Source organism: Protopterus annectens, chromosome 8.part0 (assembly GCF_019279795.1).
Source record: "Protopterus annectens isolate FY-2018-M chromosome 8.part0, PAN1.0, whole genome shotgun sequence".
NCBI classification, from domain to species: domain Eukaryota; kingdom Metazoa; phylum Chordata; order Ceratodontiformes; family Protopteridae; genus Protopterus; species Protopterus annectens.
The window spans coordinates 140,554,242-140,570,334 of record NC_056741.1 but is presented as its reverse complement, the minus strand read 5'-3'; the positions used below and the strand labels follow the sequence as shown (position 1 = coordinate 140,570,334).

At 39.7% G+C, this 16,093-nt stretch overlaps 1 protein-coding gene across 1 annotated transcript in view; it reads right to left on the bottom strand.

Annotated features, from left to right (window-relative positions):
* Positions 1-15,559, bottom strand: part of LOC122808163 (alpha-1-macroglobulin-like) — a 404,161-nt gene extending 388,602 nt beyond the window's left edge. Inside the window, exon 1 of the mRNA XM_044079136.1 lies at positions 15,385-15,559. Within this exon, the coding sequence (XP_043935071.1) occupies positions 15,385-15,559 (175 nt within the window). The remainder of the gene's footprint in view (positions 1-15,384) is intronic.
* Positions 15,560-16,093: the final 534 nt, after the last annotated feature.

The window sequence follows — 16,093 nt, the reverse complement described above, 5'->3', positions numbered from 1 at the left end:
GACATATCACCTAATCTCCCCACTGAAACATCTCCTAATCTCCAAGCGACACATCACCTAACTCCCCACTAACATATCACCTAATCTCACCACTGAAACATCACCTAATCCCCCATTGACACATCACCTAACTCCCCACTGACACTTCAACTAATCCCCCCACTGACACATTACCTAATTCCCCCCACTGACACATCACCTAGTCTCCCCATTGACACATCACCTAAGCCCCCCATTGACACATCACCTAATCCCCCCACCACATCCCCTAATTCCCCCCACTGACACATCACCTAATCCCCCATTGACACATCACCTAATCCCCCCACTGACACACCATCTAATCCCCCTCACTGACACATCACTTAATCCCCCACTGACACGTCACCTAATCTACCACTCTCCCCTTTACCAGTCAGGTGCCTTTGTCTTCCTCACATTATTTTTGTACACTAACATGTGACATCTCTTCCACATCGCATGTATTGTATATAGTTAATTTCTATGTGCCCTTACCTTACTTTTGCTGCTTTTAACACTTTATGGTCTATGCCTACATTTTAACTCCCTTCATCTTCTGCCCTCCTTACCTTAACCATCCCTTTCTACTGTCCCCTGTACTGCATACTTTATTATCATTACTGTTATTGATTCATTGTTATCTTCACACAGCATTTTGTTTGTATTCATAATACTTCTTGTTAATGTGCGTGTTGACTGTTATTGATATTTGTTCAGGCTGAGACTGAAATATGTCCATCTGGATCAGTACTTTATCCTGGTTACCAAATTGAATGAATGAATGAATCTACAGTCCTCAGGTTTAACAGGCATGATCTACATTTGACAAATCCACACTGAGTAGGGTCAAGTGTCTGGAGATTACCTATATCTTTGTTGATAAGGTCCATGATGATTCGCTACATGGCCTTGCAGATAAGGCTAGTCAGGCTAATAGGTCTGTAGTTCCTGGGATCAATGGAAGCACCACCTTTGTCCAAGGGGATAACGATGGCCATTTTCCATTCAGCTAGGACAAAGCCTATGCTTAGACTATGATTGAAATTAGTACCCAATGGTGTTGCTAATTCTTGTTGGAACCCATGTAGGACACAGCCTGGGATGTTATCAGGTCCCATAGAAGCTGTATTTTGGCCTTAGAGAGGGTGTTTATGACCTACTCTTTAGAGATACAAGGTAGGGGATAGGTGGTAGGGATATCATCAGGTATGTGTGGCAGGGACAGGGGAGTGAAGTTTTCACAGAATCTGTCAGCCAACAGGTTAGCGATGTCCATAGGCTGAGTATATGTGGTATTATTAGGTACTAGTTCGGCACAAATCTGGGCCTTTCCTTTTAGGTTATGAATGTAACTAAAGAACGTCTTATGGTTGGCCTTTGTTGAGGAAGCTAATTTGGATTCGTAGTTTGCTTTGGAGGAGTTCTTAACCAGATTGTTTAATGAAATCTTGGAAAGTCAGAGGATGCCTGAGGAGTGGAGAAAAAGTGTCTTGGTACCAATTTTTAAGAATAAGGGTGATGTGCAGAGTTGTAGTAACTACAGAGGGATAAAACTAATCAGTCAGAGCTTGAAATTATGGGAAAGAGTAGTGGAAGTTAGGTTAAGAAGGAAGGTGATGATTAGCGATCAGCAGTATGGTTTCATGCCGGGAAAGAGCAGTACAGATGCGATGTTTGCTCTGAGACTGTTGGAGAAATATAGGGAAGGTCAGAAGGAGTTGCATTGTGCCTTTGTGGACTTGGAGAAAGCATATGATAGGGTGCCAAGAGAGGAGTTGTGGTATTGTATGAGGACGTCAGGAGTGGCAGAGAAGTATGTAAGAGTGGTACAGGATATGTACAAGGGTAGTGTGACAGTGGTGAAGTCTGCAGTGGGAGTGACAGATCTGTTTAAGGTGGAAGTGGGATTACATCAAGGATCAGCTGTGAGCCCTTTCTTATTTGCAATGGTGATGGACAGGTTGACAGACGAGATCAGACAGGAGGCCCCATGGACTATGATGTTTGCAGATGACATTGTGATCTGTAGTGAGTGTAGGGATCAGGTTGTGGAGACCCTGGAGAGGTGGAGATATGCTCTAGAGAGGAGAGGAATGAAGGTCAGCAGGGCTAAGACAGAATATGTGTGTGTGAATGAGAGGGAGGATAGAGGAATGGTGAGGATGCAGGGAGTAGAGTTGTCGAAGATGGATGAGTTTAAGTACTTGGGATCAACAGTTCAGAGTAATGGTGAGTGTGGAAGAGTTCAGGCAGGGTGGAATGAGTGGAGAAGAGTGTCAGGAGTGATTTGTGACAGACGGGTACCAGTAAGAGTGAAAGGGAAGGTCTACAAGAGGGAAGTGAGACCAGCTATGTTGTATGGGTTGGAGACGGTGGCACTGACAAAAAGGCAGGAGTCAGAGTTGGAAGTGGCAGAGTTAAAAATGTTAAGATTTTCACTGGGTGTGACAAGGATGGACAGGATTAGGAATCAGTATATTAGAGGGTCAGCTCAGGTTGGACGGTTTGGAGACAAAGTCAGAGAGGCGAGATTGCGTTGGTTTGGACATGTGCTGAGGAGGGATGATGGGTATATTGGGAAAAGGATGCTAAGGATGGAGCTGCCAGGTAAGAGGAAAAGAGGAAGGCCTAAGATAAGTTTTATGGATGTGATGAGAGAGGACATGCAGGCGGTTGGTGTGACTGAGCAATATGCAGAGGACAGGAAGAAATGGAAACAGACGATCCGCTGTGGCAACCCCTAACAGGAACAGCCGAAAGAGAAGAAGAAGTTTGCTCTGGAGGACTTCATAAAAATTCTTATTTGTTTGTTTAAGCTGAGGAGGGAGTGTTTCCAGTTTAGGGCTCACACCATCTTACTCTTAGACAGCAATTTCTTCCTCTTATTATAAAGCCTGTTAATGGCAGTTGTCCACCAGGCAGGTTTGCTCTTTCTTGAGGAGTTGTTTTGGTCCTATCAGGTACAGCTGAGTCAATGCAGTTATACAGGTGTTTGTATAAGGCATTGGTGTAGAACCTGGCATAGTTGCCAGTTCCATCTGAGGGGAGAGGTGCAGTGAAGCTATATTACCATCCCGTAACAAGTTATAATCTGCTTTGGAGTAGTTTTTTAGTTTAATTGTTGCCGGGGGCAAGGAGGGATATCAGGTGTTATAGTTACTTCGAATGAGACTGATTTGTGGTCAGATGTCACCAGGGAAGATCTCACAGTGGGGTGCTACAGTGGTTCCCCATATTGGTAAGCACAAGATCCAGGATGTTGGCACCCCTCGTAGGGCTGTCAACCAGCTGGACCAGGGCACTGGACTTAATGAAGTCAAGGAACCTTAGTGCAAGTGAGTTTGAGCACAAGTAATTTACCCAGTCAGTGGATGGGTAGTTAATGTCACCCAAAACCATGGTGTTCAGATGTATCTTGGTAGATTCAAGTAGATCCAAATGGGCAGAGTGGGTGTCCTGATTCGTGGAGGTGGTCCTGTATCTGGGAATGACTTGAATAGGTGTCCTACCAACAGTTAATTGCACCTGAAGTATCTCCAGGGAATCATACTGTTTAACCAATCTGGAGGTGTATTTATATTTAATGAATATTGATACAATGCCTCCTTTAGTTTTCATGCCTTCAGTTTGTGGTATGAATGTATGGAAGGAGGTGTAACCCAATATGGCTGGGGTGCTCTTCACAGCCTTGAACCAGGGTCTCCATGATTGCACAAATGTCTGCATCTCTGCTTCAAGTGAGTGCAGTTTTGTGTTAAGACTCCTAGCATTTAGCAGCATAACCTTGAGGCTGTTTTTTGATGGAGTTTTTACATCAGGAAATTTGTCCTTGAGACACTGCTTAAAAAAACACTATGGGGTTGCATGAGCCTTAGCCAGTAGTCTAAATACCAGGGGTAACAGATGAAGACCATCTCTGGCAAAGCATCGAGCTATGTCGATCACATCACCCCAAGCTGAAAAATACTGGCTCACCTTAAACACCAGAAAATAGGCCTATTATTGAATTCAATTATTTTCTGTTTGTATTGAGGCATCATCCTAGGTGAAGGTAAAATGCTGCTTATGTCTATGGACATACTGCCGGGAAACACATAGTCTGAAAGCTCAGTCATGTCTCTCTTCACATGGTCATGGATCTCATTGGTTTCTCATGTCTTAGGAAGATCATGAAAATCACAAGCACGTACAATATCACATTCAGAATCATTTTGCAAATCAAGGATATTTTAATATGTGCTTATGTCATGTTGTGGAATTACACAGTCATAGTTATTAATCATGCTGATATCTCACAGTTTTGAAATGAGGTCAGTCCCATCTTGTACAAGTGTCATCTGTTAAGTCTGAGTAAATGTTCTGATTTTGGGGCTCAACAATGCAACACTTAAGGGAATCTGCTAGTTTTGCAACAGTTTCTTACTGCTATGAGTATAATTTGGATGTTACCCTCACTCTATTTCTATTGGATGAAATGAGGACAATTCTCTGGCTAGTCACAGTACGACTTTTGGGTTTGTGGACTCTTTTGCAGAATGCTTTGGCATTGGGTACTTCCTCCCCAGGTTCCAATAACACTGAAGTAACTGGTAGCACTGACTTCATTCTTCTCCCATCAATGTGAAGGTGAAAACCTATAAGGTTGTATATAGTGCTGTATTTCTGTATTCAGGAAAGGAAATTAGCCGTATTACTTTCATTCAGCAGCGTAAGTTTTCATAAAATTTTAACTGTCTGTATAACTCTTTCCCTTGCTGATTACACTGTCATTATTCCAGGTTGCTTATCATATGGTTGAACTTGCATTCTTCTATAAAGTTTAAAATTCTTGACTTATACATTGAGGACCACTGTCAAACTTAAAGGTATCTGCAATCTTGCGTCTCAAGATACTGAAAAGAAAAGCATAATGACTGAATTTGATAATGTGTGCTTCCTTTGTATTACTTCAGGTTCCTTCTGAGCAGTAGTCAGAAAAGATAACATAATGGCAGCTCTTCAAATGAAACAAGTCATAGTTTACTATATGGTGTGTCTACAGTTTCATGTGGAAGCATTTCTTTATTCACATTATTTTTATGAGACATATTGCATATTTGACTATTTCTCACCATCATCTCAATCTGATGAGACAACCAGAGCGAAACATGATGTTTTATGCTCATTCTTTGCATTTTACTGTCACAATTTAAAGAACTGACTTTGTGTAGTACTGATGTTATCATGACATCTATGATACATCTGAACTGAAAGCAAAGTTCTTTTTATCTTTAGATCATCCTGATATTATTATGCCTATCAGCATTTGAATTTCATATAACAGAAGTTTTAAAAGAAGGGCTTCAGTGTCTTTTGTTTCTTCAGAAGGAACTAATGTATCTGGAAGTGAAGGGAGCAGAGACGAAGAATTCCCTCACTTACCGCCAGCTCAGTAACCTGAAAATTTTCGTCAGCATTTTCAAGGTAATGGAGAATACAATCAATGACAACAAAGGCAGAAAAGAGGGAGGAATAATTATGCGACCCAACAGAGAAGGGGTTTTGGAAACGGACAGCACAATGACGGACATTACGATAGTAAGAAGTTTAAAAAATAATGTTGTTGGTGTTAGAAAAACAAATAACACAGTTGTTAATTTATCTAAATATGATTTAAATACGAACAGTACGAAGTTTTAAATTTGGGTTTTAAATTTATTCCTACTGTCATTCCTAGGGCACATGTAGTTAAACAGGAAATTTTTAGATTTGTAAGAAAATTACATTTGAGATATGTTTTTTCTAAGGATGTTCATAGGAATGTTGGGGACATAATTCATGAAGAATCAGATGAAAGTTTTCATTCATGTTGTGAAGAAATGTTTGAGCACGCAAATGCGAATGCATATTGTAACATTGATACCTCTGAAGTTCCAGTGAAAAAGAAATTTATTCCACCATTTGAGAATGAACAGATAGCACACTTTAGTTCTATGGTTAATTTTGAAGGGGAAAATATATGTAAGGAAGTCATGAAAATTAAGTCTACCATTAAGTACAATTTAACACTTAAAGAATGGTGTTCTTTGAAAGAATTAAAAATGAATGCTAATTTAATAATAAAACCAGCAGACAAAGGTAATGTATCTTTCAGCTTTTCCCAGTTAGGGTTCGCTACAGCGGAACTCCGGTTCGCTAATGATTGGTAGTAGACTTTTACGTACCGAGTTGCCAGCCCTGACGCACAACCTTCAACGAAGGTACGCCCATTCACGCATGTCTCCACACAGAAGATGCTTTAGCTGATAATCGAACAGGGCAACATCTTACTGTGAGGTGACAATGCTACTGCAGCACCACCACAAAATTGTTATAATGAATATAGTTCAATATTTAAATATGTGTATGGAACACCTTGATAATACGGATGTATATGAAATAAGTAACATAAAAAGTATGACTGATCTTTAAAAGAATATGAGAAATTGATAAACAAGGGCATCAGATTAGGGTATTTTACAGATAATGATCTCAAAGATAAACTATCCAACAAGCAATGTGAAATGGCTACATTTTTTTGTCTACCAAAAATACATAAGGATATGTATAACCCTCCTGGAAGGCCCATTATTTCGGCTTGTAAATATTTTTTACATAACATGGGTTTGATTTTACACAAGTTGTTATTACCCCATGCACAAAAGGCTTTAGCATATATTCAAGATAGTTTTTATTTTTTGGAAAAAATTTCTACAATTAAATGGAAAGAGAATAACTATTGGTTAGTAATTGATGTTAAAAGCTTGTATACTTCAATCAAACATATAGATGGCTTAAAAGCTATCATTCATGTTTTGGGAGACAGCTTTGTTACTGAATTAGTAGAATTTTGTCTAAAAAATAATTATTTTTGTTTTAATAAACAGTCATACAGGCAAAAACAAGGCATGGCCATGGGAGCACCATTTGCTCCCATGTATGCCAATATTTTATGTCATTTTTTGAAGATGCATTTTTATATCAACAACAGTTTGTGAAGAGGTATGTGAAATCATATTATAGGTTTATTGACAATTTAATTTTTATTTGTGAAGGTGGTTCCAATGAAATTGAAGATTTTATATCTCAGTTGCATAAAAACCCATATGAATTAAACTTTGATGGATTACAACAAGGCAATAAAGTAGTATATTTAAATATGATTTTGGAAGGTAAAACAACTGGAGAAGTGGTGAGCAGAATACATAGGAAGTTTATAGATGGTGGACAGTATTTACATGCTTCTAGCTGCCACGCTCCCCATGTTATTAAAGCTCTGCCGTATGGAGAATTTTTGAGGTTGTCCAGAATTTGTTCAGACAAAAATGATCTACATAAGAACAACAACTAACATGTTTTTACAAAGGGGATACAATCCAGTGAATGTAGGCATGGCAGTTGATAAAGTTTTGGGGGATGTAAGTAGAATAAGTGAGAAACGAAGGGGCTATACAGGAGAATGTGTTTACAATAATAATAAATTAATTAAACACAGTTGAAAGTTTTTAATGCAAGATGAATGTTTATCCACCATCTTACCTAACCAACCTTTCTGTCCTTTCTTCTCATTTACTAATGGGAAAAGTTGAAGAAATATGTTGGTTCACAGAGATTTTAGTATGCCAACTCCTAATCCCGCTAGACCACTGAATAGTAGTGGCACAGTGAAATGCGGGAGGTGTAAAATTTGCACACATATTGTTGAGAAGGTTGAATGTATTAATGATTGTAAATTTGATGTTAGAGGCACATATTCATGTGAAAGTAAAGATGTTATATATGCTTTGTTTTGCCCTTGTAAGTTATTTTATATAGGCGAAACAAAACGGATGTTTCGCATTAGATTTATGGAACATTTGAGAGATGTTAAACATCAGAGGGAAGACAAAATGATTTCCTTGCATTTTAAAACCCATCATCAAGGTAATGTTAATCTTTTAAAATGTACTATTTTAGAACAGATTGATTGTATGTGGGATAATGAAGAAGTGATGAAACAAAAATTATTATATAAAGAATGTATTTATATTTTGAAGTATAATACAATGGTCCCTAAATGACTAAACAATGAACTCAACTGGAAATGTTTATTTTAAGTATTTGATGTATTTCATTACTTAATTAGTTAATTAATTGGTGCTAAAGAAACTTAAGGATATAAAAGTGTGTTTTAGAAATGAACTGATATTCTATGAAGGTGGTGACACCGAGGCGCTATAATTTGTTATTATAGAATAAATATTTTATTTTATAATTTGTGCGCTTTTTTCTGTGCGTTCCTGAATTTGGTTTGGATCTGGTTGTTGCAGTTATTTTCATACATTGTTGTTGAAATTTGAACTTCAGTGTTTGATTTTGTACACTGTCTGAATTCCTGTAGCCATTCTGCAAACATCAGTAGATCAGGTGGTGTACTGATCGAACCTCTAAGTCATGATTTACAAGCAGTGGTACATTGAGTCCCTCAGGCCCTGGGCAGTTTTCAGACTAAGAGTCCTCTAACACTGTTTGAAAGGACCAAACATAAATGCACACATTTTTTTTTTGGATTCATCTTCCTGAGTTAAGACCATTTGAACTGCAATCACTGTAATCCACAAATGTACATATTCATAAGTTACAGCCCCTTGACTGTGTAAACCTTAATCATCTGATTGATATAAAAAGTGGTTACTGTAAATTATTCCAGCCTGCTGTACAGAAATGCACATTAATTCTATTTTCACCAAGATGAGGCACTTTTGAGGTGGTGAAGGCCCCCACAGCATACGTGATGCTTTTGTCTTTGTCAAGTGCTGCTTTAACCAATGGGCTGCTACAAAATGTAATTTAATGAACTCTGTTTACTTAATGGTACACTCAGTTCTATTGTATGATGCAATGCCAAATGAACCTTTAACAAAGAAGCCAAGAAAAATAAAAGTCAGATGCAGTTTAGCAGACTTGCTAACTTACAATGTGTCACAGACGCAACATGTAAATCCTTTGGTTATTAATCTGGAGGAATAAAGCTTTTGCTTCCCAAATATATCCATGCTCCATGGCTGTCTCTTAGGTCGTACTACACTTATTCTGTGTAATTTGCTCCTTCCACTTTCAAAAGATTCCACCTCCAATTCCTTTATCACCTTTACAGTATCCAATAATTAATTCATGGTTGATTTAGATTTTGATTTCCATTTGCTTTTTGGCAGCCAACAGCATTAATCATAGCAAGCCCTTACAATGTCTAGTCAATTCAAATCTCATATCATGGTTCAAAAAACATTCCACTGTGTTGTCAGTCTTCACTTATCCTTGACTGTGGGTTCGGTTCCGTATGTCGGAACCAACTCGGCCATTATTTCAGATCATGCCCGCCAAAAACTCTCGAACTTAGCTCTACCCTTAATGCTCCTCAGAGGATTACCTTAGATCAAGTTTACATAAAATAGTGACAGACAGAAAATAACAGACCAGAGACCACATCTGTATTCCTAAACAGGAAAAGCCAATCTTTTGGGAAAGATCCGTTCCATCAAGAAACTGAAGGGGAGCAGGAAGGAGGGTGGGGATGTCCAGGAAAAGAGGAGATCAACAACACAGGCGGAACATTATGGTAAGACATAACTTCTTTATCTGATGTTGTCAATACTCACTTAATCCTTGACTGCGTCCCCAGCTACCTAAATCTTTGTAGGTCTCACGGAAGAATATTCCTGAGCACCATCGAGCCAAATGATGCTCGGCCCCTAGAGACCAGATCCAGCTTGTAATGAGTAACAAAGGTATGCAGGGATGCCCAGGTATCTGCTGCACATATATTGTCTATAGAAGCTCTGGAAGGAAAGACTGCAGAAGCAGCTACTGTCCTCGTTGAATGTGCTTTGACAGGTCCTGGTAGTTGTATTTTCCTTTTGCTATAAACAAAAGTTATACAGTCCTTAAGCCATTTAGCCAGAGTAAAAGTAGAAACTGGTTTGCCTATAGTAGCAGAAGAGAAAGAAACAAACAACTGATGTGATTTTCTGATTTCCTTTGTTCTGTAAAGGTAAACATGCAATTGTCTATGCACATCTAGTAAATGCAGACAATATTTACCCTTGTTTGAGAAGTTGAGGAAGAAAACGGGAAGTTGCATAGTCTGGTTGGTATTGGTTTCAGACACTATATTTGGTAGGAAAGAAGGATTTGTTTGCAAAGAGACCCTGTCTTTATGGAAAATTAGGTAAGGAGATTTGCAAGATAAGGCCTGTAGCTCAGATATCCTCCTGGCAGAAGTAATAGCAATCAAAAATGAGGTTTTCCAGGATAAACACTTCAAATCGCAATTTGTGGATGCTTCAAATGGGAAATTAATTACAGACTGAAGCATGAGATTCAAGTCCTAAGGTGCAGAAGAGTATTTGTATGGAAGTCTGAGCACTAAAGCTGCTTTCAGAAAAGTTTTACAAAGTTTGTGGGACATTAGCATTGTCTCATTTACACCATTATAAAGTTTGAAATTGAAGCTAGATGCACTTGTATAATCAAGGAAGATGCTTTTGCTTCAAAAAGTAATGCTAAAAACTCCAGGACCCTATCAACTGGTGCTAAATATGAACTGAAGGTTACTTTCTCTAACCCATTTTAAAATATTTTCCACTTACTGAAGTACAAACGTCTAGTTGAAGGTTTGTGGGAGGCTAGAACAATTAGGTGAACTGGGAAAGTGAGAGCAGAATGCCTGGCAATCACTGGAACTGGAGAACCCATGCAGTGAGCTTGATATTTTGAAGATTCAGATGAACTAGTCTGTCCAGATGGGTCCAGCATCCAAGACTTCTGAATTAGATGAGGCCAAAGTAAGAGAAATCATATCTGTCAAGGCCAGAATGGGGCAATGAGAATTATCTGATTCTCTGACATGTTGGTTTTCTTTAGACACTGGGATATGTGAAGAACTGGGGGAAAGGTATACAATATACCGGGGGAGCCAGTTGTGAAGGAGAGCATCTCTCACTAACTCCCCTGGGGGGATCAGGGCAAAATAGCGCTGCACTTGTTGTTCAGGGGGAAGCAAAGAGACTGCAGCAGGACTGGCCCCATTGGTGGAATATCTTTTTTGCCACCAAATCATTGAGAGACCACTTGTGAGGCATTAGGATGCTCCTGCTCAATTTGTCTGCAATCACGTTGCAGTTCCCTGGAATATGTGTTGCAATTAGAAATCAGTCAGATGAAATCTTTCATTGCCATACTCTGAGTTCTTCTCGACAAAGAGGGTAAGATCTGGTTTCCCCTTGCTTGCTGATGTACCAGACTACTGACATGTTGTCTGTTTAAGTCACAATCATTCTCAAGGGGAGGGTTTCTTGGAATGCTCACAATGCTAACTGCACTGCCCTCATCTCGGGAACATATATGTGCAAATTGGCCTCTAGCTGGAACCAAGTGCCTTGGATTGTCTTTCCCAGATAATTTCCACCCACCCTATCTGGGATGCATCCATCTCACTATGGCTTGGGGTTGAGGAGGGACAAAGGATCTGCCTGACAAAATTTTGTTGGAGTGAAGCCACAAACTAAGGTCTTTCTGGCATAAATTGATGATCATTACCAGATGGGACATTGGTGGATTCAGTAAGGACCATTGGATGCCAAGAGCCACTGAAGAATCCTCATGTGATATCTCACAAGGGGAACTAAAGTAATGGAGGCTGACACTGATCTTAGAATTTGTAACAACAGTCTTGCAGTCACCTTTTTGCTATGAATAACCTGACTGACTTGCGATTTTATACTTTGAAGTCTTTCTGGAGGAAGAGACGAGATACCGGTGTTTGTGTTTAGCATCACTCCTATGAAGTGAACTAACTGTTGTGTTGGCTCTAGATCAAATTTTTCATAGTTTATAGTGATCACTTGTGAGGAACAAGTTTGAAGAAAGTAATTTCTTGCCTGTAACAGTAGATGCCTGGTGGGAACAGTAATGAGCCAGTCCTCTAAGTATGGAAACACATGTAATCCTTACAGTCTGAAGTGAGCTGCTACCACTGCCATGCATTTGGCAAACACCCTGGGGGCGGTGATGAGACCAAAGAGCAGGACTCTGAACAGATAATGACTGGCTCCGAGCTGGAAGTGCAAGAATGTTCTGGAGTGCTTGTCCATTTTTATGTGATAATACACATTCTGAAGATCTATTGAGCACATCCAAGCATCTTTTCCTAAAAACAGAAGTATATACGGAACCATAACCATCTGGAATTTGTTTTTTTCAACTACTTGTTCAACAGATTGAGATCCAGAATTGGTCTCCAGTCCCCTGTTTTCTTTGGCACTAAAAAGAATACTGAGTAAACTCCGGATCCTATCTGGTCTGGTGGGACTGCTTGAATGAGTCTTTTGTTGAGCAGTTTTTGAATTTCTAAGACTGCTGTATCCCTGTGACTGGGTGGAATGTCTAGGATTCTTTTCAACTGTCTGGGTTTTTCTGAAAATGGGATGTTGTAACCTCTGGTTATAATCCTCTGCATCCAATTGTCCATTGTTATACTTAGCCAGGCAGGTAGGTGCAGGGATAATTGTTCCCCAACTGCCTCCAGAGGACAGCAATCAGGCCTCCTGTCAGGAGCGATGATAGGAGTTACAAGGGAAAGAATCCCTGGAACCCTGATTTTGCGGGCCACCTCTGCCTAAAGCATGGCATCTTCCATTGTAACTCCCCCCTCTGCCCGGGGATTGTTGCCATGTGAGTCATGGAACGGTCCTTGGCATTTTTGAACCATAGCATTCCACTTCTCTGGTTCCTGGAATAAGACAGTTGAGGAGTGGAAAAGCATACACCCATGGCAGAAAGGGTCTTTCCATCCATCTCAATCTGGCAAGGGTCTCTTTACCTTTGGGGCCAAAAAGGGATGTTCCATCAAATGGAGTGTTGACGAAAGAAGACTTGAATGGCTCCACAAATTCACATCCAGGTGTGTCTTCTCCTTGGCCTGGAAGGTGCACCCCCCCCCCGTAGCAGAATGGGAGCACGGAACTGAAATAGACTCCTTCAGAACCATGGTCCCATCCCGCACTAAGGACACCCCCTCTGAAGCTGAAGCTAGTGTCTAGCTAACATATGCCAAAGCCCAGAGGAGCATGGACTGAACTGACAATACCAGAGTGGAACCATGCTTCCGGGCACCAGCAGCAAAGCTGTGACCCCAGGAGGTTTCTGGTTCTAACAGAAGAGCTTAAGACAATTATTAGTGCTGGAGAAGTAGCTCTGACAAGCACTGAGTCTAACAATGAAACAGTTGAAACCAGAACTGTCTGCCCCAGGAACTCTGATGGAGCAGTTGGAGTCAAAGGAGGAACAATAACTGGTGTAGAGATAGGTAAAGCTCCAGAATCAGACAGGCTAGGAACTGTGGAAGTGGTTAATCCCCTCACTGCCAGGAGCTGATTCACCAATCTCAAAATATTGGACTCTGTGAGGTTCTTGGTGGAATGACCAAAGAGACCGACGGGGACTAAGGTTTCTCCAAGAAAGAGCTTGGAAGTCGGTCTGCAAAAGGGTCTACTGATGGTGAATACTTTGTATGTGGCCTGTCTTTAAATGAGAATTCCTTCTGTTATAAAGTTATTGGAATAGAGGAAATAGAAGGTTCTGAGGTTGTTTGGTCCAAAACAGTAGTGGGTGCCGAAACTGGTGTTGCAGAGGTATGACCAACAACACCAATGGTGGAGTCAGTTTCCCATTCATTTCTGCTGAAACTTTGGGAACCGGGGAAGTCTTAACCATTTTTATTGGTGGTGTCAATGATACTGTTGGCACTGAGCTGCTCCTTTTCTTAGATCATTCATACTTGCATGAAGACGAAGATATGGAGCTAACATCCATTTTCAGTTTGGCAGAACCAGATATGGCCTTGATGAAGCTGGATTTAATAAGGCCTTTAAGAATAAGCTTGCTTTTACTCTCTATGAGGGCCCAGTGACTGAAGTCATGACAGATGGCACAGTCTTCTTGAAGGTGCACTGGGCTCAAACAGCAGACACATAAAGAGTGCCCGGCAGAGTTAGGTAGCTTGCAATTGCACTTCTGGCATCTCTTGAAGCCAGAAGTACCTCGAGGTTTATCAGCCATTGCAAGGAAGCAAAACACACACAGAAAGAATTGTGGTAAAAGAAGTTTAAAGTTTAAGTTTTAATTTTTTTTTTTTAATCAGAGAGAAAAAAATCTTACCAACAATGGTACGAAAGGTTTACCTAATGATAATGGAGAAAGACAAGGAAGAAAGTGTAGAAGGGTACCAATGATGGTACAAAGAAATTACCTTAACAGTAAATCAAAAGAAGGAGAAATACCAGGGATGGTATGAAAAGGAAACACTGCTCATGTTAAGAAAAAGGAAGGAGGTAATTGAGGAGCTGAGTAAATGAAAAAGGACACTAGCAAGGAGTTTTAAGAAAAATTCACTTACAATTTGAAGTTTTAGCTTGCTCGAGAGCTGATAGGATAGATGCGTCTGGTACTAAAAGTGGCAAACAAGATCTGAGGTAATCCTGTGAGGAGCATTATGGGTAGAGAAGCTCGAGAGTTTTTGGAGGGTGGGAGCTGGAATAATGGCCAGGTTGGTTCTGAGATACAGAACTGAACCTATAGCCAATGATTAATTGAAGATTGACATCAGATGAATAATTTCCTTAGTTATAATTATTTGATCACGCAGCACTTCTGACAAAGTACCCTGTATGGGTTGCCAACTCATTACATTCTCAAAAAACATATTCCCAATTACTACAGCAATCACTATTTACCAGAGAAAATTTTCTCTGAAGTCTGCTTGGGGTATAAAAATACCTGTGCACACACATCATGACATCTGGACTTTGTTGCATACTTGGGAGCTATGCAGAAATATTCTCGCTGTTCCTTTATAAATTGCCTTTCCAGTCTCTCTTTCCAATCTTTTTAAACTCAACCAGTGTCTTTCACTTAACTCTGCCATATCCCTTTCTCTTTTCCTATACTCTGTTAACAATCCCTGGTAGGGAGGACAGTCTTTAACCTGCATTCCAAACTTCCACTTGGCTTTATCCCACTTTATTACATATCCCTCTATATTTATTTGTTCCATTTGCTAATTTTGTCCAGTAAATTCCAGCTTCCCATTGTCTAGTTTCTATACCCCTACTTGTAGTCACCCATATTTCTTCATTCCAGTATTGGCTTATTTCTTAGACTGCATTATCATTGTTTTTTCTTTTCTAAAACAAATGCAACATGTACTCCTAAATTAGCCTAAACATATAACTGGATGGAGTATGACTTACTAGCTATACATATTCACCATATTAGAGTTTAGGTTACAGAGTAAAAAACAATACTTACCAATGGATACTGGGATTATACTCCAGAAGAATGTTTTGGTTTTACCACCACAGATGCAGCTGGAATATTCACATCTTTCACAGTCTAAAGTTTTGAAATCTTCAGAATTTTCCAGAGTTACCTGAACCTGAGAAGTATAAAGCGGACATGCTTTATCATTATGTACAAAAATCATATACTTTATTGACTGTTATGCTATGTTCACTCCCTTTTGGGATTTTTAGCTTTTTAAAGTAAATTCTTGCAAATTCTTGTGAGTAATATGTAAACTGTGGATCTATATTAGAAGAACAAAATGAAATAGAGAATGCTCTTTTGTCGACACTTAAAACCTGAAGTCTAAAATCAGAGAAGTTACAGAACACCAATTTTTTCCCAGGGAAAAAAATTGCTGTTCCAAAAAAAAAAATGTATAAAGACAAAATGTAGTGGGGTGCTTTGCCCCCCACATCCCCCCTACTTAAATATACCAACTCTGAGATCGCACCACAGTGGAGAAAATAGCAAAGTCCCGAGAATGGCCCCTTTTCCCTGGGAAAAAAATTGCTGTTTCGTAACTTCGCTGTTTTCAGACTTCGGGTTTTATGATCGACGGAAGAGCATTCGCTCTTTTGTCGCTTTGCTCTTCTGATATAGACCCATAAACTGTTTGTGAATAAGTGGTAAGAAGATGGTGTGATCACTCCTTATACTCTTATTTAGGTGTAAA